Below are 27,997 nucleotides of genomic sequence, written 5' to 3'. Positions count from 1 at the left end.
AATATTTCTACATGATATATTTACTTTCCGAAAACATTTATGACAGTTTATACTGCCATCATCAGTGTATGGCAGTATCCCCACCATCAGGAATGAGTGTTTTTTTTTAAACCTTTGCCATGTTAAAAAGTGAAAATGTCTCCCTTTTTTGGCATTTATTTGAATACTTGTGATAATGGACATATTGTCTCATACTGTTGGACATTTGTATTTGTGTTAACAGTTGCTTTTTACTGTGCTCTATGAGGAATAGATTCAAACTCAAGAATTTGCAGTCTGGAAAAATTTGAACTCAACAGTTTGGTAGCAAGCACTTTTCAGTTGAATAGCTTGTGGGTTGGAAATTCATTTCAAAGTCTCCAACTGAAACCTGGCATTTTTCTGTGAATTAGTGTTGTTGGCATTGAAAGATGCACCCCCAGCTTTCAGATTCCCTAAGGAAATGACTGATAACAGTCAGGAAAAGAATCTACCCCGAAGAAGAATTTTCTGGGCTATGGATCCAGAAAATATCGAGGGCCTACAGACTAACCAACCCTGCACAGACACCATTCTCAAAAGAGGCTCAGAAGTTAGACATGAATAGTACACCCACAGGGCAAAGCACATCTCTATTTTTCAAAAACATGTTAAATTCCCAGACTATCAAAAGTCTCAACTATTTTCCTCCCAGATGGGAAAAAAAAAAAAAGCAATAAACCAAACTAAAAAATATACTTCTATGGTGCATACTCTATAATTTAAGAGGTTTCTGCTGCTCTGGTTGGGAAAAAGACGAAGGTCTACCAGTTGCTGCGTGGAACATCCGTATCAAAAAGTACAACTCTAACCTTAAGTGGATTTTAATATTTTAATATTGTGTATTTCTCATTCAGGCTTCTCTTGACTTAATGGATATAAAAGAATCAAAAACATAAAGAGATAATTTATTTATAATTAGACATACTTACTTATATAGATAATTTAATTTCCCAAAGGGATTTGTGAAAGCATTCAACAAAGAGAGAATTTTCTCATTTGTAAAATCAGATACTTGGACCAGTTGTTTCTCAAATTCTGTGTTCTGTGATTTTATGCACAAAGAGTAATTAACAAAGAAAATCATCTTACATTGCAATGATATCTCAAGATCGCAAGGATTATTACATACTGCTATTATAGGGTGCCTGGGTGGCTCAGTCATTAGACCTCTCCCTTCAGCTCGGTTCATGATCCCAGGGTCCTGGGACTAAGCGCCACATCAGGCTCCCTGCTCAACAGGAAGCCTGCTTCTCCCTCTCCCACTCCCCCTGCTTGTGTTCCCTCTCCTGTTGTCTCTCTGTCACATAAACAAAATAAAATAAAATCTTTTTTTTTTAAAAATTCTATTATAAATTATATCTTTTATAAAGAAATGCTTTATGCCCAACTGTCTTTTAACCACTGTGGAGGAATTGTTACTTTACAAGTACTTATTGATTACCTCCTATGTGCCAGTTCCTGCTGTGGTGACTAGGGATTCAGCAAAACACAAGATGGACAAAATCCCTACCTTCAGGGAGTTTACAGTCTAGAGGGAGAATACAGACAATGAAGACAGAAACAAATAAATATCAAATAGGGATAAATTCCTCAAAAATAGGTAGATAAATGGACAGATGGATGGATGGATAGAACGCGAGGGAAAGAGTACAAAAGACAGGGCTACTTCTAGCTTAGGTAGCTCGGGAGGGCCTCTTCTTTCAGGGCAACACCCCAGCTGAGACTGGAATTACGAGAAGGACAGAGCCACGCAAAGACCTGGAGCTGGAGATCCCAGGTCGAGAAAGAAGTGCAACCGCTGAAATAACAATTCGCTGTGTTTGAAGAACAGAAAGGAGGACAGCATGGCTGCATCAAAGAGAAGGCTGGCAGAGATGAATTCAGGGGTGAAGTAGACACCAGACTGTGTAGGAGTTTGGCTTTCATTTTCTTTCAAAAATAGGAAGGTTTTAAGGAGACCCTGGTCCTCAAGTGTATAACAATCTGTGCAAGGCCATTGAAAAATACATGTGGACTTGGGGGCTCCATAGGAAATCAGAGAAGAGGAGGCCCAAATGGTTAACACACATTTAATGGCAGATGGAGGACGAGTTGGGTTGCCAAAAGAACAGGAAAATGTGGAGGGCTGTGGGGGAAAGGTGAAAAAAACAGCCCAAAAAAAGGCTAAGAAGTGAAGTCATTGTAATCAGTGGGGAGACATACTGTATCACACTCGCTGGTCACTGCCTTGGCAGGCCCACCTTCCTGGGCCACTCGGGAGCTCCTGGAGGAACAGGGCCATCTTCTTCCTCCTTCTGTCCCTGCATCTTGCACACGTGCTGCCAGACATTTACTACATGCTCCGAGCCCATTGAAGCAGATGGTGTGTATTGAGAACAGTACAAACGAAGAGGAGAGTGGGGCCGGGTGTGTGGAGTCAGGCTTTGTTCAGAGCTGGAAGTTCATGGAGCATGGAAAATGACCTACATCGATTAAAATTAAGATTCTGTGCACTTGTCTGTTTATGGCTGTATTACATAAAAATGGCCATTATCAAAACTTGAACGGTCCACTTGAAATGATCTGATTTAAAATGCAGACTCTTTAGAAGAGTAGAAATTTCCTTTGGGGGCAGCGGATGGAAACTCAGGTGACTGGCCTCTGGAATACTGAATCCACAGTACAAAAGAGTCCTGGGTATCGGTTAAGACATGGTGAATAAAGAAAACAAAACAGTTTCAAATATGAGCTCCACCCCCAAAGGCACAAAGTCAGTTACGCAGTTGTGGATTTGTATTTAGCCTCTCTGGGGAGAGCGGCTGCAGGGTTACACCTACTGAAGGATTTTCCTGAGCAACCCTGGGGAAGCTAGCTAGCTCATCATGTGAATAACAGCATTTGGAAGATTCCTATAGGAGCCATGCTTCTCCAAACTGGGGGGAGGAAATGCCCAGTGAGGCCAAGCCACCAGGTAGAGTTCTGCTTATTTTCCTTTGGGCATCATCCCAAGCCTGGCATGGGAGTGATAGCATACAAAGAAAATATAGGTAGCTCCATTCACCTTCTTTTATTTTTTTAAATTTAACTTAATTTTATTTAAATTCAATTAATTAACATATGGTATATTATTAGTTTCTTAAATGCAGAGCAGTAGGGAAGGCCCGGGGTGGAGGAAGGGAGACCCACATCACCACATTACCTGGTGCGTGGCCTTGGGTATGTCCCTTCAGTGCTCAGTCCCCAGAGCTGCTCATCGAAAAGTAGCTGAAAGTAACTGAGTAAATCACTCTACCGAGGGTATTCTTAAAGGAACAGTGGGCAAACATAGTTTTGGTTAAGTTTTAGTTGGAATTAGGGATGGAACCCTGGAGAGAGGGTACAGAGAAAGCCTGAGCCAAGTATTTTCAGAAAAAGAAGAAAGAGGTGAAAGTATGCCATAGTGTGGGCCTATGAAGAGATATGTGTGAAGAGTATGAAAAAGGCGTGTGGGCTAAAGAATGACCCCTCCAGGGATGTCCACACCTAATCTCTAAAACCTGTGACTAGGTTCCTTTACATGATAAAGGGGATCCTGTAGAGGTGATCAAATGAAGGATCTTGAGGTGGGGATATTACCCCTATTAAATGAATGGGCTGATGTAATCACATGGATCCTTATTAGAAGGGGTCAGGAGGAGAGGAGAGAAGATGCTATGCAGCTACCTTTGAAGATGGAGGCTCAAGCCCCATTCCTGATATTCTGTGCCTTGTATTAGTTTCTTTGATGGCCACAATAGCTACCATTGAGCTAAGCGCATAGTAGAAACTCATTAAATACTTTTGGCAATGATTAATTTAATGCAATTTCTTAAATCTTTTCTAATGGCATGGAGAAATTAGCTGATTTTCTTGTGTGATTTGTCCCTTCTGAAAGAAGTGTTCACCCAACAGAATTTGAACAGTACAGAGTTTTGCATTTTCCTGGGCTCTGGTTTTGTTCATATTGCCATATGTACAATAAGTAACACAGGATCCCGCACAGAGACCAGAGCCCCTGGACCTTGGATCGGTGGGAGGGAAGAGTGGAAGGTGACATCAGGCTGTGAGATCCTCTCTGACTGGGGTGTTGGAGGAAAGATGTGATATCTTAGTGCTTCTCCTCAATTTTCCCACTAAGTAGGTGCCAGTCATTCCCCTTAGAGTGTTTTCACAACAGTTTGTGCCAAATATGTACATAGATAATATTCTCTGTTGACAAACAAAGAAGCAGAATGGGAAATTTTAAAATCAGAAATGTTGTCCTAGACCAGGTAAAAATAAATTATCTTCATAAGGTTAAATATATAATTATATATTTATACATATATATATGTATCTAGCATTCGAGGTTAGAATGACTTCCCATTGTTTTGTTGTGCTTGGTGTCTCTCAAAAGCAGATGAATTTTGGATTTATACTGGTCATTAAAGGAAATCGATATTCATACCTTTACAGAACTAATTGTGGAAGTACAGAAATGAGCAAATCAGAGTCTCCAAGGTTATATACCAGACAGATGGACTTCTAACCATTCCAGAAAAACTAGCCTCAAAAAAAAATTATAATGCAGTTGCTTTGCTAGTACATAGTAGTACATGTGAGAGAAGTTATATTACTGTCACAGCTTTTCATATCTTCCTTTATAAGGAAAGTATACAACCTCACACTTTGCCATCTGACTTACCTGTCTTCAGTGACAGCACTCTACATCCCACCGCATTAACTTTGACCTTGGTCATGTGCCTCACTTTAACCCATGGAAAATCCGTGGAGTTCCAGCTCCCGCCAAAAAAAGAATAAGCATCATACATTTCCACCAGACCCTCTTCTTGGCCTGTGCCACAAATCAATAGCCTGTGTCAGCTAGGGATTGCTCCTTTAGCCTGAATCTCATGTCTGAGAAGACATGCAGAGACTCGCGTCCACCGTGAGGAAAAACCTTGAAGTCAATCCACTGCCTGGAGTAGAGTCATAGCAAGAGATAAATGTAATTGTTGTAATGTATTAAAATATGATGTCATTTGCTATGGCAGCAAAAGCTGATTAATGCACTCAATAACATTTTAGAAATAGAAAAAGAGAAACAATAGTATTTGAAAAGGAAGCTGAATGGAAACAACATTTTTGCTTAGCTACACAACTGTCATAGATCCAGACCCCTCTTTAGAAACATTCTAAGCAAAAAAAGCCAGCTGGCCTCAGGCTCCACATACAATATAAATGGGGTAGCATGTTGTTAAGTTATACGGTAGGTGACCACAAGATACTTGAAGTGGGTTCGATCAATCCAGCATTTCACAAAGACTAACTGGGAAGATTAGCAATCTAAAGTCAGGAACCCTACTTTTGAGGTCGACAGTATCTCTGAGTTGATTTGTCAGGGAACAGCATTGTGTAACTTAAGACACACACAGCGCTAGACTGATCAAAAACATCTTCCTTACTGCTTTGCCACGGTCCCAAAATGTCAACAATGATACACTGCAGCCTGCTCAAGAAGTATAAATTAAAATGTGATTGATTTAGAAGCTGTACCATGTGAGACACTGCTAATCACTGAAGAAATTGAAGATGTTTTGTCTGGAGAGGCTAAAACTCCCAAGAGTTATGTTAGTTGTCTTCGAAACCCTGAAGACTTTTCCTATAAGCAGATTAACCCTAATCTGTATAGATACAGAGAGCAAAACTGGGGACGACAGGAGAAAGCTACCCGGACACAGATGTTAATTCCATTACTAGGATGTTCTGTTGGAGCAGACCCTGGGATCAGACACCCAGCATACCGTTACAGTGACTGACAGGCAAGTGTATCCACAGTCAGGGTGCAAACAGAGAGCCGTATCTGGCAAGCTTGGAAGGAACAGAAGAGCAACAGAAAAGAGGACCTCAGCAGAAGTTCCACCATCAGAGACTCTGGCTGCAGTAAGGGATGGGCATAAAGGTCAGAAGTGGAGCATGTTTTCAGGGATAGGGTGATGACTGTGGGGGAACACATCATGTCCTAACCACCTCATGGTGTGTGTGTGTCTTGCGGAGAAAAGTCAAGGGCATAAAAGAATGAGAAGAGATATAACACCCAAAGGGCCAAGCAAATCTGCTAGGAAGCCCATTTCAATAGTGAAACATAGGAAAGGAGAAAACCATTCTCTACAAGCATGAGAAAGGGAAGCACAAATCCTTGGTGGGAAGGTCAGCAGCCAGAGGAAACCCAAGGGAGTTTCGGTAGAGAAAAGCTCTGGGTGAGGTCTGGGCAACAGGCCAAAAGTCCTCCGAAAACTCCCTAGGGAGGTGAAAGCAGTGGGAGGGGGTGTCAGCAGTAGGGGACAGAAAGACCTGGTCAGGGAGCAGGGTGATGCCAGCTAGGGCTCTCGGGGCGCTCACACTGTGTGAGGCACTGTGCTAAAATCTTCACACTTGTGAACTCCTCTGCTCCTCGCCACAAACCGATGAGCTAGTACCATTATTATCCCATTTTATAGATGGCAAAACTGAAGCACAGAAAGGCTCCATGCAAGTCCACTTAGCTAGTAAGGGCAGAGCTAGCACTTGAACCCAGAGAACCCAGAAAACTCAACTCCTGAATTATGTCCTTAACTAGGAGCCAGAAGCTCAGCCCAGAGGAGAAGTAGGAGGCTAGTGGGGAGGAGGGTTAGCTCCAGACCCCAGGATACAGGAGTGGGGCAGACCTCAGAGGGCTCCTCCAGATCCTCCAGGTGGGGCTCATCAAACCAGGCACCTTCTAGTCAAACACTAACCTCGTTTTGCCAGGGGACACTGATTAAAAGAATTTTGCAGCAATCCTGACTCTCCACATCAGGATGGGGTGAAGGGGCTGCTTCCATCAGCCCATGTTCCCTGCTGCTCCAGATGTTCGGCTGGATAGCTATTCTCAGGGGATGTCACGGAGGGATTTTTGTAATCCCTTGGTGTATTTACAAAATCAAGCCAGAACAATGTTTGGCTGTTCACTGTTTTATTAGCCTTCATTTCCTTCCTCTCCTCACTTCCAAAGTCAGGCTCCAACCTAATTCGATAATCCTACCTATTCAGTGAACTTGTCTCTCTCTTTTTTTTTTTTTTAAGATTTTGTTTATTTATTTGACACAGAGAGAGACAGATCACAAGCAGGCAGAGAGGCAGGCAGAGAAAGGGGGGAAGCAGGCTCCCCGCTGAGCAGAGAGCCCAATGTGGGGCCCAATCCCAGGACCCTGAGATCATGACCTGAGCCTAAGGCAGAGGCTTAACCCACTGAGCCACCCAGGTGCCCCATTCAGTGAACTTCTAAGCCATGATTATTTTCATCCCAACACAAACCTGCTTTTACCATCATTAGACTTAGGAGTCCTCTGAACCCTCAAGCACACCAGCAAACGCCACAATGATGACTCTCCCCTCCCAGAGGCCCTGTAAGCCTTTCTTAGTTATCGCTGTGAAGTATTTTGAGAAACCTGAATAAAAGTGCTAGAGAAAGCACAACACACATTTGTTGCTCATCTTGGAAAGACAACAGCAGAGAGCTTCCAAAACTATCTTTGATTAACATAATCTGAGAGTAATGAATATGGATATTGTCAATAGTCACTTAGAAGCATGTTTTCTCGTACATTTTGTTCTTTCCAGTAAATTTCCAACCGAGAAAGAAAATGCCCCAAGTCCCTGTTTGCATCAATAAAGCGAATACTCAGAGGAATTACACAGAGGAAAGAGAGCCAGGAAGGAACGCTCGCCACCCCCAACCCATGTTCCCGTTGCTTCTCTGTGTTTTCACCATGCTTATGATTACCTATCAAATCAAAGCCGTCACCTCCCTAACAAGCCTGGTTCATTTCTCAGTGTCCTTGCGACAGTTTCTGAGGAAGAAGGCTGCTCAGACAAGTATCCCAGAGGGTGTCTCCAGACCGACAGCATCCGTAGTCACTACTTGCAGGAGATAGCTACCAAGAGGCCCAGCTACCTGCCCAAAGAGAAAAACAGGAGGTACCTGTCTGACTGTGGCCCCATGTGGGAAATGACAATGTATTAGGGTTCTCCAGAGAAACAGAACTAGGACATCTACAGATACATATGAAAATCTGGATTTATTACAGGAACTGGCTCCCATGTTACAGAGACCGAGAAGTCCCATAGTCTGCTGTCGTCAAGCTGGAGACCCAGAAAAGCCAGAGGTATAATTAAATCTGAGTCTGAAGGCCCAAGAATCAGGGTGGAGGGGCCAATCATATAAACCCCCCTCTGCGTCCAAAAGCTCAAGGACCAGGAGCACCAATGCACGAGAATCGAAACTGGGTGTCAGCTCCAGCAAAGACAGTGAGCTTACCCTTCCTCTGCCTATCTGTTCTATTCTGGCCCTCAGGGGATCGAAAGATGCCCACCCACATGAGGAAGGAGGACCTTCTTTCCTCAGTCTACAGAGTTAAAGGCTGATCTCCTCCAGAAACCCTCTCACAGATACATCCAGAAATGTTTCACCAGCTATCTGGGCATCCCGTAGCACATAAAATCAATCATCACAGGAAATACCTGGTTTTCCACACCCACCACTTTAGTCTTCCCTGGTGGCATGTGGACCCAACTGGGCCTTGCTAGAACCAACCAGGGGAGCCTTACAGAATGCCCATCTCCAGATCACACCTCAGGCCAATTGAACAAATTTCTAGGGTGGGAGCCAGGCAACAGTGTTTCTGGAAGAACCCTGGGGCAATTCTCTATGATGATCCTTCAGAAAGCCAACATTAAGGCTCCTGCCCTGCCCTGACATGGGCCCACTCTCCTCATTTCTGACACAGGTGACCTGTGAGGCTGTACCTGGCCCTCTAGATGGTTGTCCCCTTCCCTCTATGTCCCTTGTCTTTGTGCACAGCCTGTTATGTAACTGCTCTGGTGATGGTTCTCCGTTGGCTGATCTGTCTCCTCAGAGGCCAGGCCATACCTCAAGCACCTTTTTACTCCATCCTGGAACTAACTTATCATTAGCACATGATTCTTCGGTTAACCTCACAGACACTAAAAGGAGACTTCTTTTTTTTTTCTTTATTGTGTTATGTAAGTCACCATAAAACACATCATTAGTTTTTGATGTAGTGTTCCAAAATTCATTGCATAAGCAATGAATAAGCACACCCAGTGCTCCACGCAATACGTGTGCTCCTTAATACCCACCACCAGCTCACCCAACCCCCCAACACCCCCCGCAAAACCCTCAGTTTGTTTCTCAGAGTCCACAGTCTCTCATGGTTCATCTCCCCGTCCGATTTCCCCCAACTCGCTTCTCCTCTCCATCTCCCAATGTCCTCCGTGTTATTCCTTATGCTCCACAAGTAAGTGAAACCATATGATAATTGACTCTCTCTGCTTGACTTATTTCACTCATCATAGTCTCCTCCAGTCCCGTCCATGTTGATATAAAAGTTGGGTATTCATCCTTTCTGATGGTGGCATAATACTCCACTGTCTATATGGACCATATCTTCTTGATCCATTCATCTGTTGAAGGGCATCTTGGCTCTTTCCCAGTTTGGCTATTGTGGACATTGCTGCTATGAACATTGGGTACATATGGCCCTTCTTTTCACTACAGGAGCCTTTTAAAATGTAAATCATATCATGTCACTCACTTAAATAAAACCTCCAGCACTTCTCGCTGTGCTCAGAGTGACTCAAGCCCTGTCTTAGCTCCGAAGCTCTCTGCAGGCTGAGGCCGGACCTCAGGTGAGAGGGCCAGGAGGAAGGACATGAGCTCGCAAGCAGGTGTCCCTGGGGCTGGCACTATGGGCTCCTCGACTCTGGAGACGTTACTGAACCTCTCCCGGCCTCCTCTCTAAAGGCAGATTTGTCATGAGGATTAAATTAGCTGGCACACGTAAAGCTCTGACAAGACACCGGATTCTTCCTCCTCACCACATCCCAGCTTCATTCAGTCCAGGGAACGGGTCACACCCGCTCTCGCATTGGGACTGAGGCGTAGGACCGCTCTCTCCTGACAGCTGGCACGACTGACTCCCCGTCACTCAGGGGCCAGTGCCAATCCGTGGCCTCATAGACCCTCTCTCACCCCTTCAGCACCCCGTTCTGTATCCTTCACGACTGCAGTTAGCTTGTGAGGGCCGCTATGACCAAGCACCCCAAACTGCGCATCTGAAAACCAGATATGTATTGTCTCCCTGTTCCGGAGACTGGAAGTCTGCGATGACGGTGCAGCAGGGTGAGGAAGAAGCGCGCTCCGCGGCGCTCTCCCAGCCTCTCCTCTGGGGGTTTGCTGGCAGCCCTTGGTGTTCCTTGGTCTTTAGATGCATCAGCCTGGCCTCTGCTTTCATCTTCACACCTCATTCTGTGTCCAAATGTCCTCTTTCACAAGGACACCTGTCATATTAGATTAAGTGCCCACCCTATTCCAGAAGACCTCATCTTAACTAATTACATCTGTAACAACTATTTCCAAATGAGGGCACATTCTGAGACCCTGGGGGTTAAGACTTCAACATACGAATTTGGGGGGTACACAATTCAACATCTGATATGCCCGTCATGTCTCCCTGGAATGATCAGATTTTATTTATCATCCTGCGTATTGTGTTATATTCTTTCCTCTCTGAACAGCACTGTTTATGTTGTCTGATTTTTCTGCGGTAGACATCCTATGGCTTTATAATAAGAAAAACAATATAACATAAGCCTCTTAGAATATTTTATTTATTTATTTGACAGAGAGAGAGAGAGAGCACAAGCAGGGGGAGTAGCAGGAACAGGGAGAGGGAGAAGCAGACTCCCTGCTGAACTGGGACACCACCCCCCCTCCCAACATGAGGCTTGATTCCAGGACCCTGGGATCATGACCTGAGCCAAAAGCAGATGCTTAACTGACTAAGCCACCCAGGCACCCCTAAAAAATAACCTTTTCAGGAAAAAGCAAAAACAAACCTTAGTCCTTGCCTTGTGATTTAGGTGTTCATCACCTCGCATTCTAGATTGAAAGCTCCATGCGAGCAAGAACCATGTCTTTGTACCCCAAGTCTAAGACCACGCCTGGCACATAACAGATACTTGGTATATGCTGGCTGAGTTGAAATTAAATAGATATATACATTAATTTCTCACAAGAGCTCAAGCAAAACAATTGTTCTCACAGACTCTCTGGTATATATGTGATACATTTTCTGACAAATCTCGAAATCTTAGAAAGAAAGGAAGGAAGGAAGAAAGAAGGAAAGATGGAAGGGAGGGAGGGAGGGAGAAGAAAAGGAAAGGAAAGGAAAGAAGAGAGAAAAGAGACTGCTGACACTCTAGGCTTTTAAAATAACTCTGCCATATACAATGGCACTATCCACATGTACTGATATTTAAGGTGTTAAGAATTAAAACACAGTATGAAACAGCACTGTCAAAACTAGGAGGAAATTAAACCAGTAGGTCCATTGCCCAAACCCTGTAAACCAAACTGCTTCATGTTGTCTGATTCTTCTAATTAGGTTGTGTTTGTAAAGCCTTTAAAAGCAGACAAATGTTACATTAAACATTAAGTAGTATTAATTAATAATATTGGTAGATTACATGGGCTGGTACTTCTTGTAAATGTAAATGTCCTAGGCTTGTCAGCACCATAGTTGGAATTAATGTTCAACTGTACCTGAACTTTATAGAACTGTATAAAACTTCTGGCTTCCAAAGAAAGTAGCTTCATATCATCTCGGCACTCTCTAACTGTTCAAAACTTGGGAAATAATCTAATATAATAGTTCTCAGCTCTATGAAGACCAGCACCTCTTTTCTGTAATAAAGGCTTTGTTAGACCACCCCCTTTTAATACCCTGAAGCAGAATGCATGAATAACCTGCCTGTATAGAACATACTTGAGTATGGAAAGACTCAGGCGGGCACCCAGGGAGCTGTCAAATGCTTTCACTGTATACAGAACCACTGTCAGTGTGCTGCTTCCAAAGGGCAGGCAGTCACAGGTATGCTGCATGGGAGATCCATGGGTGGTGCTGAGAGGGGGCCTTGAGTTTCTGAAGCCGTGAAGAATTCCTTTTTGATTCCAGACTAAAGAGTTTACAATCATCCTTCCATTTACTCTATAGTTGGATTCCTGGAAAAGTCAATGTATATTAAAACCATCCCTGAAAACCATATGTTTATACATAATACTATTAGCGTTTGGGTTCAAATTATCATAAGCAGAATTTTCATCTACAAGAATGTCTGCGAGATCATGGAAAATTGGATGACACCTTCCCACCCAGTTAGCGTCTCTGGGGCTCACCCACCAAATACCAAGAACACGTCCTCTTCTTCGATCTTTGAGAGCAAAAAAAGGCTCAAGACACTTTTCATTTTATTTGAGAGCAAAGTTCCGAAACAACACCATGGGGTGGGACTGTCCCCCTTAAAAGTCATAAATCTAATTTTACATCTTTGTATTTAAAAAATGAGGATGTTGTTTCCCCCAAAGAATGTGTCCAAAAAATCACAGACCGAGTCTACCAAGAAGCAGCAGCAACAAGGTAAGTCTTGGCAGAGCCAGGCCAAGTGAGCATTTTCCATGTGCCAGGCATTGTCTTAAGCTCTTTTTAGATACTAATCTAATCTTCACATCAACACTAGGTGGAAAGTTTTATTAACCCCATTATACAGTTGAAGCTGAGGCACAGAGAAGGAGGGTGACTTACCCAAGGTCCCATAGCAGTAAGTGGCAGAGCCCTGACTCAGACCATCTTCTTCAGAACGACTCAGGGACAAAGTGCAAATAGCAGATTGTTATTTAGGACCTGAGGTAACACACAGGAGAATACAACCCTCCCGCATTGTGAGTACACAAGATAGACCTATTTAAACGGTTCAGTATATCGACCTCCAACCATGCCTCCAAGTGATCGTTTGTCCCTGCTTAGTCTCATCTTCTTCTTTCTTGTGTTTTTCCTGCAGACATTCATGCCCAGGAGAAGGCTGCTTTGGGTCCCTCTGGACCTTTCCTAAAAAGGATATCCCTACTCACTAGATGAGTTCCAGAAGCACCCACTAAGGCTCCCATAGAACCTCTTTCATCAGTTGGCCTTCACCAAGACCCTATCACACAGGATGAGTGGCTTCCTTGCCTCCCTGGACCCCCGGCGGGTGCAGTGGGGGGCCGCCTGGTATGCCATGCACTCCAGGATCTTACGCACCAAACCAGTGGAGTCCATGCTGGAGGGAACTGGGGCAACCACAGCCCATGGCACCAAGCTAGCTCAGGTGCTCACCACCATGGACCTCATCTCACTTGGCGTTGGCAGCTGCGTGGGCACGGGGATGTACGTGGTATCTGGTCTGGTGGCTAAGGAAATGGCAGGACCCGGTGTCATTGTGTCCTTCATCATTGCAGCCGTTGCATCCATATTATCAGGTAAGTGTCTCAGTACAGTGGAAGGCCTGTGGAAAGTGCACTGGTCAGTCTGTTACTTCTCATCCCACTCCTCTAGAATATTCAGTGCTGAGAAGTATGAAGTGTCAGCAAAGGGGTCATCAGGCTCCTTTCTTGCCTTCACTGCCAGAAAGCTCAAGACTCAACTGTAGCAGCTTCTTTTTTCTTCGGTTTTTTGTTACAGATAATTATTCTGGTGTCTGACCACCTCCTAACTTCTCATTCCCTGTCATGTCTTAATGTCTCCGTTTTTATCATAACTCTCTCTTTCGATGGAAGTTAGGTCAATCCCTTTGTGGGAAGGTGGATATAGCTGGATTATAAGTAATACATAAAGGCTAGGCAGAGTAGCAAAAGGACAAATCACTAAATCTGATATGATTGGGATTTGATGAGCCAAAAACTGGCATTGTGACCCCCAAGCAGGAGGAAACCAAGCTAGGAAATATAAAGCCATCGTGAGAATCACAAAGCACCATCTGCCACAAGCACTTCAACAGATTGTTTTCTACAGGGGTAGTTCAGCCATAGCCGCCTCTCTCCTTGGGAAAGAATCATAAAACTCATTTTTTACATAAGGCACCAGGACTTATATATGGATAATTTGTGAAAAGGCTCCTCTATTTTCCTTTTCCTCTTCCCTCCTTTTCTCTTGATCTGTGATCCACAGTATCTTCCCAGGAATAGGTCAATAGATATAATAACTTGAAAAAGAAGGACAAAGAACACATCCAGCTTCTTGAGAGTTGTAAATGCACAAGCATTTCGCTGGGGTTTTGGTGGCAGATCGCGTAGGTCAGCTCCTATCCTGGCAGGGAACATCATGGCCTCGTCCAGTCCCTCAAAAGCAAGAATTCTTAATATATCAGGATTCCTATGTACAAAAGCACACCATCACAAGGAAAGTTCTACATGAATATTGTCTGTCTAGACTAGCCTTCATCCACAGGGGATGCATAGCCCAGGAACACACAACCAGAAAGCTTATATCATTTTAACTTAATGAGGGAAGTAATTCCAAACTGATTTTATTTATCTCTTGTCAAGGCTTACTTCCCTATTGGTTGTACAAGTATCCCTTTTCCTGAAGTCATCTCTAAGATGCATGAATAGCCTAATAATTGAAGTTCCTTCAGAACCTATGTTTTCCTATAGATGAAAATAAATTATTCAATTGGATGAATTCTGTGGATACTTCAAAATGCTATTAACCCAATGGCAATCATTTTCAAGCTTATTGGCAAAAAAACTATTTGGAGGAAAGTGCCAGATTCTTACTTACTATAAATTTATAGATCTAGAAGTATTAGCATATAGAACAAATTAACGATAGTAGGACAAAAAGCAGACATATTACCAGGGGTTCCACTGAAGGCATAGGCCAGATGGCTGAGTCCTGCCCAGTTAATGCAGATTGCCCACTCTCCTCTAGTTCCATTCTGTTATGACCCTATCTCCCATACCACAATGAGTCCTACAAATAAGTCACCCACATTTTATCCTTTGCAGTGTTACATTATATTTAGAAACCAGAACAAGGCTCAGTTGCATTCTGGAAGGCTGACCCCTGCCAAGATGCTTGTGGTACTACATAGCTCAGACATTTCTGCTGCTCATATGGAGGACCAAAGACTGACCCAGCCAGTGCTGTGCTGGGACCAGCTTGTGCCAGCTGCCAAGAGCCGTAACTGTGCACACCGCTCCCCAATTTTCCATTGTTACCTTGAAATTGGCTATAGTAGGAATATTTACACCATAAAAATTGGCAAGTGCTCCCAACAGAGTCTGGTGTGTTGCCTGGTTTCAGAGAATCCATTGTTAAGAATTTGTCAGCAAAACTGGCCCAGCTCTACTGAAGGTCTTGGAACTGCCCAGTAACTGGTGACTTCACCACCACACCAGACACCAAAACAAAACCCTACCTCTTTCCAAATCAAGGACCCCCCCCCGCTTTCAACATGTGGCTGTATCCATACATTTCTCTACACTAACTGAGGCCAGCCAGAATTCTCCGATAGCTCCCAGGCAGAACCCGGGCCAAAATAATTTGTGACAAATTTGTGCATATTTATAACACACGCCTCCAACCAGGCCTCTTGTTCTGTAATCCTTTGTCACTAAACTGAGGGAAGTCCCCCTCTGCTATCTTCTTTCCACTCCTGTATCATCATCGCTATATTTCATCTCCCCTGACCAAACTTCCCACCACTTCTCCGTATCACAATATTCAAACTCCCCTCTACCTTCAGACTTTTAAATACATGCTCCTTTCTCCTTCTGGCCTTCCCAAAACCTGGCCCAACCATGAGGACACCATTGAAAATACTGAGAAAGTGTGCTAGAACAGTAGACATGAAGCCAAAAAGCAGGATGTTGAAATTGAGATTTCAGAAGTGGTATAGTAATCAGCAAAGTTAAGATTAGACTTGGGGGGTGCCTGGGTGGCTCAGTGGGTTAGAGCCTCTGTCTTCCGCTCAGATTATGATCTCAGGGTCCTGGGATCGAGCCCCGCATCGGGCTCTCTGCTCAGTGGGGAGCCTGCTTCCTCCTCTCTCTGCCTGCCTCTCTGCCTACTTGTGATCTCTGTCGGTCAAATAAATAAAATCTTTAAAAAAAAAAAAAAAAAGATTAGACTTGGAAATGGACTGGGCCACTGGCTGGCTGTGAGACCTTGAGCAAGTTCCATAATTTCTCTAAGCCTCAGTTTCTCCACCTTGAAAATGGTCATAATGATATCTCCTTCACAGAGTTGCTGTAAAGATTAGAGATGCCTGGGAGTGCTGTGGCAATGCCTGGCACATAGTGCTACATAAGCAGTTGTTATTATTGTGTGCCAAATCCTGTATTCGGAGCTTGTCGTACATTATCACATTTAATACTCATAACACCTCTGCACCACACCTGGGTGGTGGGTTGAGCATCAAACTCTTGATTTTGGCTCAGGTCATGATCTCAGGTTCATGGGATCAAGCCCTGCATCACATTGGTCTTCACACTCAGTAAGGAGTCTGCTTGAGTCTTTCTCCCTCTCCCTCTGCCCCTCCCACAGGTCCTCTCTCTCTCTCTCTCTCTAAATAAATCTTTAAAATTAAAAAAATTCATAATATCTCTTCAAGGTGGGTTTTATTATCTTCAGTTTCACATATAAGAAAACTGAAATTTAAATACCAGAACCTAGATTCAAATTTGTTATACCAACAACATCTTTTGAAGTTGGCTATGAATTTAAATCACTTGGGGAATTTTTTTTTTCTAAAGAATCGTTTGGGAGAGAGAAGTCAGCTTTATTGATATAATTACATACAGTAAAATGTATCCTTTTAAATATACAATTTTATGAGCTTGACCAACACAATTACATAACTGCCACCACACTCAAGATATAGAAGAGTTCCATCATCCCCAAATAATTCCTTCTTGTTAACTCTTTGTAATTCTCCTCTCTTCCACCCCCACCCCTGACAACCACTAACCTGTTTTCTGTCCCTATACTTTTGCCTTTTCCAGAATGTTATACACATAGAATCATTCAGTATATACTCTTTTGAGTTTGGTTTATTTCACTTAGTATGATGCATCTAATGTTCATTCATATTGCATATATCGTTGGGTCATTTCATTGTATTTTTTAGTAGGATCCCATTGCATGGATATACTACAGTATATTTACCCATTTACTAGTTGAATGTTGAATTGAGTTGGTTCCAGTCTGAGATCATTATAAATAAAGCCATTACAAATATTTATGTACAGGTTTTTGTGAGAACACAAGCTGTCAGTTCTCTTGAGCAAATACCTAGGAGTGGAATTATCAGATTGTGTGGTAAGTGTAGGTTTAACTTCATAATAAACTGCTAAACTCTTTTCCAAAGTGACTGTATTATTTTTCATTCCCACCAGCTCTACCTGAGAACTCCAGTTGTTCTGCTCCTTGCTAGCCCTCAGAATTGTCAGATGTTGCTTTTTCTTGCTGCTTTGTTTGCCATTTTAAAAGGTATATAATGATATTTCAATGTGGTTTTCATTTGCATTTCCCTAGTTGCTAATATTGTGAACAACTTTTTATGTGTTTATTTGCCATCCATCTTCTTTGGTGAAGTGTTCAAATCTTTTGCCCATTCTTTAACTGGGTTCTTCATTTTCTTATTATTAACTTTTAAGATTTCCTTATATATTCTGGATACAATTCCTTTATTACATATGTGATTTTGTAAATATTTTCTCCCACTTTGTGACTCAACTTTTAGTTTTCTATTAATTCCTGTATATTTCCTTTTTAAAATGCTAATGCCCTGGCGCTACCCCAGAGATTCTAACCCAGTTGCCCTGGGGTGAAACCCGGAGAATGGTCTCTTATTAAGAGCTTCAGAGGATTTCAATGTGCAGCCAGAGTTAAGAACTACTCTGTCATTGGCACCAAAACTTAACTCCTACTTCAGCTATGACCTACAAAAAGAGAAAGCATATGTTAGAATATAAATTATTTGGCCAGCAGATTCTTAAGAGATTTTCTCGGTCCTATGGCATCATCCCCTGTGCCCTGCAAACTAGCTTATACCATGAAACAAATCTAAGACAGAGAGCCACTTCCTCTATAATTTGACAAGAGCTAAAATTACAGGAACCTCCCAAGCTCCTCCTACTAATCAACATCATTACTGCCCACAGCCCTATTGCAGGTGGAGGGAAACTTATCAGAGGAAGCAGCTTGTGCTGCAACATTTACCCTCTATCCATAAGGCCTTATCTACTCTTTAATATTCAACAGGTCACAACCAGACCCCATGCTCATACCAAATCTTAAAAACTCTTTGAATACACCAGATTAAATAAACGAGATAGGGGAAATTGTTTTTCTTCCTGGTTCCCACCTACAACCATGTTGAGAGACTGAGGGACGAAAGCGGGATGGCTTCCAGAGGTTCTCTAATTCTGTTGACTCAGGATGAAACACAGAACAAAGCCACCATGCTGGTGACATCTGGCCACTCAAAGCCCTACAAGCCTCCTACGAGTTGAGTAAGGTTGCCTGCTTTGATTCTTTTTCCGAAGTTTATTTCCAGTTCTCTTTTAAGATTATCAAATTTGAACCTTAAATAGAATGTAGTTCTGAATGACTCCTAAGTTCATGCACATCCTACAATAACCCTTTAGTCCTGTATCTCAGATTGTTTTAGGAGGGATGAAGTGACAGTGTGCTTACAGGGCATCAGTCCCCAGTCTGATGCACGAAACCAGTGAGTTTCATCATTACTCATAAGAAATAGTTGACAAAAATATAAGAAGATGTGGTTCAGTAAAAATGTATTGTGTGCCCACCATCTACCAGTTCTGAGGCAGTCCCAAAAGCAAATAAGAAATTTTTTCTACTCTAAAGGACCCATTGCTTATGGATGAAGATGAACACCAAATCTGATGGGTAAGTATGACAACTGTAGTAGTAATAATAGTAATAACAGCAGGGGCAACTAACATTTACTGAGCACTTACTGTGTACCAAGAGTTCTAAGTGTTTAACACATTATGTTACTTAATCCTCATATCAACTCTATGTGATAAGTGGTGTCATTGTCTTCACATTACACATGAGAAAATGGAAGCTCGTAAAAAGTTTGGTAACTTGCTTAAGGCACCTGATTGAGAGGTGACAGAGAAAGGAATGGAGTGAAAGCAGCCTGATTCCAGAGCCCACGTAGTAATCACTTTGCTCATCTGCCACTGTATTAGCAGATTAGGGTCAGATCAATCACACACAACAGAAAAGCAAAAATGAGAAACAATATCACTTCTTTCCTGCGTAGAAAGAATCTGGAAGGAGGCTGCTATTGTGGCTCTGTGGTCATGGGGACTGAGACACTTCCATCTTTGTGTTCTACCATAAAGAATGCTTGGCTTCCCTCCTTAAGGTGACTTCAAGATCCAAGAAGGCTGCTGGAGCTCCAGTCAGTGTATCTGAGTTCCAGAAGACAGGAAGGAGAACAGGTTAAGGCAGGTCTTTTCCCATATTTCTGTGTCCTTTTTAAGAGACTTTTTCATAAGTCCTTCTCTGTAACTTACATTGGCTGAAACTGGAACACTTGGCCACAGCAGGGGAGGGTATGAAGTGTAGTCTTCTGCCTGCATATATTGTCAACTCCAGTATTAGAGGAGCTCTACTGATGGAAAAGAAAAGGAAAACTGTCTGTCACTTCCACATCTAGTGGATGTCCAACCCTTAAGCCCTCAAGCTTGCTGAGGTCAAGTTGTCCTAAAATATTTAAGTAGAATTGTCTCTGATGCCCTGTAATGTAGAATTGGAAAATATAGAGTCCCCTTCAATATCTCAATAGGGAGTTGTAAGGCTTACCTTTTCCTAGTTGTGCCAACTCTGAGTCTCTGCTCCCATGGAGTCTCTGTCTCTATCTCTCTACAATTTCATCCCTGCCATTCTCCAAAGACTATTGTCCCCTAACTAAAATGGCCCATCAGGATCATTCATTAAACAAAGTGGGTTCTTGGAGGAGGGACTTGGGGGCCAAGCAGGAAGGCCTGCCCCTCAGGACAGACCAAGAGATCATTCTGTCAGTGGAGAAGTTCAGCGACACAGCCAGAACCATGCTGTAGTAACACAGTGGGGAGAGAGGAGAGGTGGAGACACTGGTTATGCTCGTATTGTACAGAACAGGCAAGAGATCACGAGCAAGAGTAGAAGGAAGCTTAGGATGGAGAGGGTGTGGGCATGGGTGGGCGAGGGAGGATGTGGCAGAGGGATAAATGCTCTCTCTAGCTGAGAAGACAGAACCAATGAAAGTGTTTTTGAAAGAATGTCATTAGAATAACAGACTTACAACACAGCTCTGGTGACAGAAAGTGAAAGTAGAAGCAGAAAACCCTAGGAAAGGGGACACCACAGAACGCCACAATAAACAAATCTACGTGTCCAGAACACCACAGGGGAGCTCCCACATAACAGCTCCTTCCCATCCTCACCAACACGGTGGAGGGAAGAGTGATTTTATTTCTTTCCTCAACTGAGGAGGCAGACAGCGGTTAAAGTAACTTCCTGAGGGTCAGGCTGATAGTGGCAGGGCCAGAACTCTCACCTCAGAATACAGGATTTCAAAGCTCATGCTCTTCTGTTTCAGCAAGCTGCCTCTGGGATCCTTGAACCCAAGCATCTAAAAGGCAATTCAGGCCATCAGGCTGAGTAGCATTTTTCTTGGCATTCTTAGTTTATGGTTTGGCACTGGAATTTCTAATCTGTGCTTCCTGCCTTCTTCATTTGCTATTTGGCATCTTCTAATCCATCATCAGGTGAGACCATGGGAACCGAATCCCTGGGGAGGTGGTGAGGGAGCACTGCTCCATCAAGCAGATGCCTTTCCCACAGGCAGAGCTCCCCAGCTTCCTCCCTGGCTGGGTATCCACAAAGCCTAAGAAGAATCTCCCCATTGCAGTATTCATCTCACATTGGATTCTCATGACCAAAGAAGATTTCTAAAGATTCTAAGTCTATTTAGATAATCCGCTAAGTTCCCTTGTTTTGTTTTTTGCAGAACAGACCATTCTCCCCTCCTCAAATTGAAGCCAAACTAGAGAGATGAACACAGGCCCTTTTGCATGGCTAGTCATTCTCAGGGATCAAGGATCACGCATTCATTCCACAAGCTTGCATCTCGTTGTTCACCCAAACATATCTGAGCACTGCTCTTAGCCACACTGGCTGTGGGAGAGGCAGGAACACTGAAAGGGTAGAGAGGAAATGCAAAGACAAATAGATGCATGCCAGTGTTCAAGCCTCTGGAAAAATAGCTCTCCAAAATACTGTCCAAACTCATAGCTCTATGTTGTAATATTGATAATGATAGCAACTACCCTCACCGTTTATAAAGTCTCTAAGATATAATTTAATAAGCACTTGGTAAATGTAAGTCATTATTATTGTTATTGTTTTTTTATTATTAATCCAATACTGTGCTCCAGGCACCGTGCACTTAATGCTTTCAGTCTCCCTACTGGGTGACTATTAGTGTCCACATTTTATTAATCATAACAGCTAAACCCCTGGGGACTTCTGATGTGTCTGGCACTAGCTGCACACAGTGGCATAATCTTTGCAGCAAATCCCCAAAACTGACATTGTATATTTATTTTGCAGATGACAAAACTGAGGGTTAGAGAAGTAAGGTGACTTACCCAGGTCCTTAAGGTAGTCAGTGGCCAAGGTTGAATCTAACTTTGATTCTGCCTGGCTCCAGAGGCTGTTACCCCCAAGCTGCCTCATGCAGACCTGTGCCCCAAAGTTAAGAGCTCACCAAAGGGAATCAGGTGTATCAAGAAACCCTTCCCTCTTACTGGGGTTTCAAAAGATCTTGTAGCCCACCTTATTCTATTGATGAGTTGAGCGGTTTTCTAGATCATAACTTCTATAACCCAGGTCATGAAAGTGCATTCTAAGCTCAGTGTTTTCCTGCCGCCTGTCAGCAGTGAGAAGGGTGTTGTTAAGTTCATGTAAGCCTTCTACACAGAGCTGGATTGACAGCCATGTAGGAAGGATGTCAATTACCAGTTCAGAGAAGGTGAGCTCATTTTAATAAAACTTTACAAGTCTCTTAAATTGATGATTCTGAAATGAGCTCCCTCCAGCAAACCAAGGAGAACCTGGGCTCCTTTCACATCTTCTGCGGCACCTGGGAGAGTGGACAGTGCATGTCAAGAACAGCTAGTGTGTTGTGGGAGAGACCGGCCACCTGCTTAGGGCTCAGCATCAGGGCGGATGTGCTGCAGAACGCAGGAAAGAACTCTGCGACATCCGTGCGAAGAAACCATACAGGCACACGTGAAATCATCTTGAGCACTAATGGGGACTACAGGGGCTGGGACAGAAGTCAGGACACCCAAGCCCTCATTCCAGCTCTGTTCTTTGGCAGCTCAGGACATTTAGGCAAGTCCCTCACCTCTTGAATTCACTTTCCTTCTCTACAAAATGAACAGTTCAGATTCGATTGCCTGTAGGAGGGTAAAAAAAAAGAAACCAGGGAGGGGAAGATTTGTATAGAAACATCCAATGTCTCAACAAACACACATACACACGCACGCACGCGCGCGCACCTTCCAATCCCAGGTAGCACCAAGGTGCCGGTTGGGGTCAGCCCCCAGAATGGATCCAGCTCACTTCAAGCCTTGCTCTGCCATTTACAACTTGTGTGACTTGGGAAATGTACTTAACCTAGACCCTCCCGGTTTGCCAAAAGTTACAGCTGTGCAGCGGTACTGATCCCTCACTCAGCCCTCGGCACAGCTGGAAGGTGGCAGAGGCCCCAGGCTATCACCGCTGCCCATGATTGGCCTCATCCCTGTGCATACTGACCTCTTCATCAGAGCCATCCAAATGTGACCATTCTCTGGGTGTGTGCTGTCAGGTGGGAAAGATCGGGAAGTCCCAATAGCTTGTCTAGATCTTGGATTTGTCATCTGTAACTGGAAATAATAACAGCTTTGCATCATAAGCATCTCGTGAAGAGTGCATATGTAATGTGCTTAGGATAGCCAGTGTGCGTGACAAATGCTCAGTACCTTTTGCTCATGTTCTTATCACCACTCCCACACTATTTGCCAGCTCTCCAACCTAACAAGGCTCCATTTGTTCTTAATGCAAATGAACATCCATGTTTCAGATTCTGATGCCCCTCGGTGCATCCCTAGCAAAAGACCCAGCAGGCCTGCCTCCTATCCACACTTTTGCCAGATGAACTTTGTACAAAGAGCATTCTTTTGGATCTGAAGGTATTTTCCCAAGAGGAATTCTCATCTCTACCAGGATAGCCCCCTTCAAGACGATTGTGCTTCAAAATATGCAAGGAGGCTATGCCTCAGAAAACAAGTAAATGAATACATATAACTACGAATTGTGGTTAAGGGCTGTAAGGAAGTTAAACAGGCCCCCATAACAAAGTACACCTTCTGAAGAAGAGATATTTAAGCAGCCTCAACTCTGTGCACTGAAAAAGGTGCTCGAAATGAGTGAGGCATGACCACCATGAGATAAAAGAGGAGTGACACCAAGCATCGGCCCTCGCCCTAGGGGGGCCTGGTACAGAGCCGACTCAGTGCGCGGCGGCTCAGGAGATTTGCACATGCTCAGCGTCCACTCTGAACACCAGTACCCATCTTCACATTGCCCTCCCTGCATATTAGCCCTGTATGGAAAGAAGCTGAGATGGCACCCCTCTTTTATGGGGAGTGGCTCATGTCTCTAGGAATGTCCTCCACAAAGAACATATCCAGGCCCATGAGAGATCCACTGTGTCTCACACTCCCGGGCATCTGCTGGGAAGGCAGTCCATCCCAGAGGAACCCAGAACCCCTGCTTGTCAGATGGGCTGAGGAGTCACACGAGGGCTGGGGCATGCTGTCTTGGCACTCAGATTTAACCCCAACCACAAAATCCTCAGGGCAGGAAGGGATGGCTTCATCCCTTCACAGAAAATTCTTACATCTGTCCTTGCTGACACCCTTTTCATCAGCTTCAGAAATGGGGGTACTGCCTTCTCCTGGAATGTGGTGAGCTGAAAAATATCTGGGTGCTTGAGAATTGCCAGCTGGCACTTTAGTCCTGTTCTGTCCTCTCTGCACAAAGCCTTTCTAGCCCAGTTGTCAGAATCCTCGAACAAGGGGCTGGAGGCCTCCTGCAGAAAGGCTGAGCAAGTCAATGGGAAATTTCTCTCCACACTCACAGTCTCTAACTGGACCTGGAGAAGAGAACACATGCTTCCAGATTAAATATTTAGAACCTAAGAAGGAACTTTCCCCGGTTCTGATGTAGAAGTGAATTGGGCACACAGAGGGCTTGGTCTAGACTTCAGATGATTTCTGATATCCTTGCCAAGGCTGAGCCTCTAAAATCGTCTGCCAACAATTCTTGCTTCAACCCCTTTGATCCCACCCACAAGGCAGAGGGACCTGCCTGAACAGTCAGGAGGCTACTGCTAAGAAAGTCTGTGCGATTCCCTTTCCTCCTCTGTAAAGATCGCCATGGCTCCCACTGGAGGAGTGCCCACTGCATGACAGAACGGTGCATGTGTTCCTTTACAGACCATAGCAAAGCCCTAGCAGGGATCACCATTGCCGCTTTCCAGATGGGGAAAGTAACACTTGTGAATTGGATGCCTTACTCAAGGCCACAGTTAGTACTAATTATAGTTGTCATTTAGTAAACACTTGCTCTGTGCCAAACACCGGGCAAAGGGATCTGCATGCAGTATCTCATTTAGTTGTCACAGGCACTCTCCAGACCTCTCTCCAGAGACTGGGCGGTTCCCATGACACTCACTGCTTCTCCTAAAGCAGAGACGGGCTGCTGATGGTGGCCTCAGCATTTGCAAACAGCTGACCAGAGCATGAGATGAGAAACCATGTACAATGGGCCTAGCACAGGTAGATGCAAAAAAAAAAGTTGCTTTTCTCTTTTGTAACATCTTTTTCCCTCCAAGACTGCCTTTGACATTGACCTAAGGTCACCTACATAAAAATGTTAGGAGCAGAGAAAAGGGCAACCCCAGCCCACCTGCCGCCACAGCAATGAAGAGGGACTAATCCAGGTCAAATGGGTTCCAGGAACAGCTAACCCTGTGGGTCATTTAATTGAAAGCAACCGCGTGAGCATTGTTTTCATCATCATTTGATAAAGCTATAAAATAAACTAGCGTACACTAATGATATTAAAGATAGCATGACCAAATGATACAATATTCTAATTCATGATGCTGTAGAAATTGTACCTCCAACGAGCTCTAAAATATTTTCACGGAAGGAGATCTAGAGAAGAAAGTCAACAGATAGTCTGGTCACATTTAATCAGTAAATTACTAAACTTCCTTGACCTGCCTCAGGGGTCACTTCTCTGACTATGAGAACAGCTTCCTTCCTTCCCATGTATGTGTTGATACATCAGTGCTCTGGTGTGGGGACCTTGCAAACCCTCTGTTCCCTACCCAACTTAATTGAAGCCCTGTCAGGTTCTGTAAAGAACAGTGTCACACACACACCATGATTGTTGATGCTGCCCTTCCCCTAAATACAGGCTCTTACTGTCCACCTAGGGCCTGCTTTGACAGAAAAATTACAAGTGTCTTCTTAGACGCAAAGAAAGAGGCGTTGCCAGACAAACTGCTTTTTTTCCAGACACATTTGTTAAAATTGCCTGGGCTTCACTGACAGGTGACAGAGTGAGCAAGGTTAGTAAGGTAGATGAGACAGAAGCAGAGAAGGGAGAGGGAGAGAGACCCTAATGGATTCCTCCTGGGGAAAGAAATAGACAATTTTCTCTGCTAATCAAGAGTGTTGGGAAGAAGAACTGGGTGCAAGATGGCAAGCTCCCACATGCCAGGGGGCTGAATAGAGGTTTCTGAGAACCCAGCAACCTGCTTCTCAAGGGGAACAGCAGTGACGGGGGATACTTCACTGCTCACCATCTGGAATTCAGTGTCACAAACAAAACAAATGTTTCCAAGAGAATTCACACTCTATTTCTCTCTGAGGTCCCGTGATTTCTCCTTACAGCCCACTCCCAATCCACATTTAAGCAGTGCTACCAACCACAGCAGTATAGAAAATGTGTCTTAGCCCTGCTGTGAATTTATAAACAGAACAAAGATGTTTTAAGAAAACTAACAAAATGAGAAAGAAATGAGTAACAACCATCATGTTAAATGCTGTTTGGTGAGGACTTTCTTAAAGACATGTTTGGGCCTAATTGGTGGGGTGCACTGGTTCAGTCCAATGGCTGATTCCATCCTGTGTCTGGGAGATGGCAGCTAACTGGTATTCAGAAGTAACTGACTTCATGACTGAGAACACTGATAGATAGTGTGTTCAAAGTAACTGCTCGGGCCTGCTATCTGTGACCTATGGCCAGTCACCCAAGACAGCCCAACTGACACTCTGAGCAACACTACCAATATTACGGATCCCAGACATCTAAATAAAGATGCAGTGTTGGCAAATTGTCTTCTTGGAGACCCCTCTCCACCCCTTCTCTCATCTCTTGATACCCTCTTTCCCAAGGGAAAGTCCTTCTGGCTGTCCCAAGACTTTACTTCAGAATTCAACTTTGCAGCTCTTTAAAGCAATGCCTGCATTTTCCCCCAACCCCTGCAGTGAATATCTCCTCTGTTATTTTATTATAATTGTTGGTTTTCTTGTCTGTCTTCTCCACTAAACGATAAGACCCACAAAAAAGGAACTGTGTTCTTCCTCCTCACCTCTAAATGTTGGAAAGCTAACATGGATGCATAGAGATGGAACCTTATAAGTGTTTTGAATGGATGAACGAGTTGGAAAGTCCTAGGACTGCATATCAGTAGGCTTTGATTCTAGCCATTAATCTCTGTCATTATTCAAAGGGACAGCTTCAGGTCTGGGGCTTGGGCACATCAACCATCAAGAGAACAACCCCAATAAGCAGTTGACACTCATCTCCCCCCACCCCCGCACATGCTCAGTGCAGCCCTGTGAGTCCACGGAGGAAGGTCAGAGCTTCGGGAAAATATGGGATGAGGGGGATCCTTAGTGGACCAGCCTCAGGCCTCCCACCCCCTCCTCAAACAGAGCCACTGCTTTTACTTATTTTCATATGAGACTATCAAAAAACACTATGTGTGCAAAGAGGGTTTTACAACCAAGACAAGCTTTAAAACTACAGAAGTAAAAGAACTGGGTGGATTTTTTTCAGCTAGATTCCCCCAATTTATTAAGAAGGTCTCACTCCCTCAATCACTTGAACCCAGTTCACCTCTGCAGACTCATCCTCCTCAATCTCCAGAGCAGCCCGCATGAGCCGCTCCAGCTACCCACCCCTTCCATCTGCCTGAGACCACCCTCTCCCATCTGGTTTTGCTTGGAGAAGCCCACCTCACCCTTCAATATGTGATCAGAAGCTTACCCCTTCATCCCGACTTCCCCAGCAATGAAGGACTGTGTTATCTAAAAACTGCTCACCCCACCGGGCTCCCTGAGCACCTCATAAATACTATATGGTATTAAATACTGGGTATGTGGAATCATCTGTTTATCAAACTCTTTCCTGATTGGAATATAGATGCTTTAAGGTCAGGAGATCTCTGTCTCTGGTATTCATTTCAGGGCCTAACATAGTAGGTACTTAACCACATGTGTCACTTTGGGGTGTCTGAATGGCTCTGTTGGTTAAGCATCTGACTCTAGTTTTGGCTCAGGTCATGATCTCAGGGTCATATGATTGAGCCCTGCATCAGGCTCTGCACTCAGTGTGATGTCTACTTGAGATTCTCTCTCCCTCTCCCTCTACGCCTAACCATACTTGCATTCTCTCTCTAAAATAAAATAGAATGGGGCACCTGGGTGGCTCAGTGGGTTAAAGCCTCTGCCTTCGGCTCAGGTCATGATCTCAGGGTCCTGGGATTGAACCCCACATCGGGCTCTCTGCTCAGCAGGGAGCCTCCTTCCCTCTCTCTCTCTCTGCCTGCCTCTCTGCCTACTTGTGATCTCTCTCTCTCTCTCTTTCTGTCAAATAAATAAATAATCTTTTAAAAAATAAAATAAGATAGAATAATATAAAATCTTTTTAAA

The 27,997-nt window shown here is 43.9% G+C and overlaps 1 protein-coding gene across 1 annotated transcript in view; it reads left to right on the top strand.

Moving 5' to 3' along the window:
• The window catches only part of SLC7A14 (solute carrier family 7 member 14), a 109,177-nt gene that overhangs the window by 44,464 nt on the left and 36,716 nt on the right, over positions 1-27,997 (top strand). The window contains exon 2 of the mRNA XM_047730361.1: positions 12,937-13,393. Coding sequence (XP_047586317.1) covers positions 13,090-13,393 — 304 coding nt within the window. The 5' untranslated portion in view covers positions 12,937-13,089. The remainder of the gene's footprint in view (positions 1-12,936; positions 13,394-27,997) is intronic.

This window comes from Lutra lutra, chromosome 1, assembly GCF_902655055.1.
Source record: "Lutra lutra chromosome 1, mLutLut1.2, whole genome shotgun sequence".
Taxonomy (NCBI): Eukaryota; Metazoa; Chordata; class Mammalia; order Carnivora; family Mustelidae; genus Lutra; species Lutra lutra.
The sequence above is the reverse complement of the archived record's forward strand: the minus strand, read 5'-3'. Positions and strand labels throughout refer to the sequence as shown.